The following is a 1,037-nucleotide window of genomic DNA, read 5'->3' as shown; positions in this document are numbered from 1 at the left end:
TATATATATATAATATGTATAAATCTATAATTTCGTTATATTATTGTTTATTAGATTATTATTAGACATTGTTTATTAGATTATTATTATTAATATTTCAGTGAAATAGATATTCGACGACACATTTCTTGTGAAGTGTGTAATCCGTCTGTAACTGGTGGATATGATTCAGAACTTAATCAGGTAAATACTTTTCCAAATTGCTTGACTAAATTTCTTTGGGCTGTTAAATGTTTTACTAATGAAATATTTTGTATTATATTTCTATAAAAAATATTATAGATTCTTTTAATTTGCTGTATATTATTCATAATTATGCATACTATACACAAAATTATTTTCTTTACAGGTAGTTATCTGTCAAAATTCAGCATATAATGAAAACATGGTTCGAGGAGTTCTTGTACATGAAATGATTCATATGTTTGATTACTGCCGTAATAAATTAGATGTTAAAAATATTGATCATCTAGCCTGTACAGAAATTAGAGCAGCAAATCTTGGACACTGTAGTTTTATGAGTTCACTATTACAAGGCGATTCGTCTTTTATTAATATAAAAGCAACACATCAGGTAGATATTAGGAGATTGATTTGAGTGATTATGTATCTTTCCCTTCTCTTTCTTTTAGAATATATTTATTTTTGTATGAGCGTTATTTCTAATTTCTAATTTTATAATGTTTTTATACAGAATTGTGTAAAACATAAAGCACGACTGTCAGTAATGGCTGTGCACAAAGTATCAAAAGAAGTTGCAGAAGCAGCTATAGAGAGAGTTTTTACAAAGTGTTATAATGATTTAGAACCAATTGGCAGAAGAGTTCGTAGAAATTCATTTGATATGCCGAGAGCATATGCGGAAGGACATTTATATGGATATGACGTGTAAATATATATTTAAAAAATTGTATGAAAAAATTATACATAGCAGTATAAATACAATAATAGATACACATTTTGTTTGATTATATTTACTAATATTTATTAAAATTAACATCATATGGTAAATTATATTTTTTATCCACATTTAGTCG

General features: G+C 25.8%; 1 protein-coding gene across 3 annotated transcripts in view; it reads left to right on the top strand.

Annotated features, from left to right (window-relative positions):
* LOC108766833 (mitochondrial inner membrane protease ATP23 homolog) overlaps positions 1–951 on the top strand; it is a 2,990-nt gene extending 2,039 nt beyond the window's left edge. For 2 of the 3 annotated variants that reach the window (XM_018516369.1, XM_018516360.1), the window contains exons 4-6: positions 102–183; positions 350–574; positions 695–951. In XM_018516369.1, the coding sequence (XP_018371871.1) occupies positions 102–183; positions 350–574; positions 695–892 (505 nt within the window). In that variant the 3' untranslated portion in view covers positions 893–951. The remainder of the gene's footprint in view (positions 1–101; positions 184–349; positions 575–694) is intronic. The other variant, XM_018516367.1, reaches the window with a different exon arrangement.
* Positions 952–1,037: the final 86 nt, after the last annotated feature.

This window comes from Trachymyrmex cornetzi, unplaced genomic scaffold, assembly GCF_001594075.2.
Source record: "Trachymyrmex cornetzi isolate Tcor2-1 unplaced genomic scaffold, Tcor1.1 scaffold1194, whole genome shotgun sequence".
Classification (NCBI taxonomy): Eukaryota; Metazoa; Arthropoda; class Insecta; order Hymenoptera; family Formicidae; genus Trachymyrmex; species Trachymyrmex cornetzi.
This window is presented reverse-complemented; position numbering and strand designations above follow the sequence as displayed.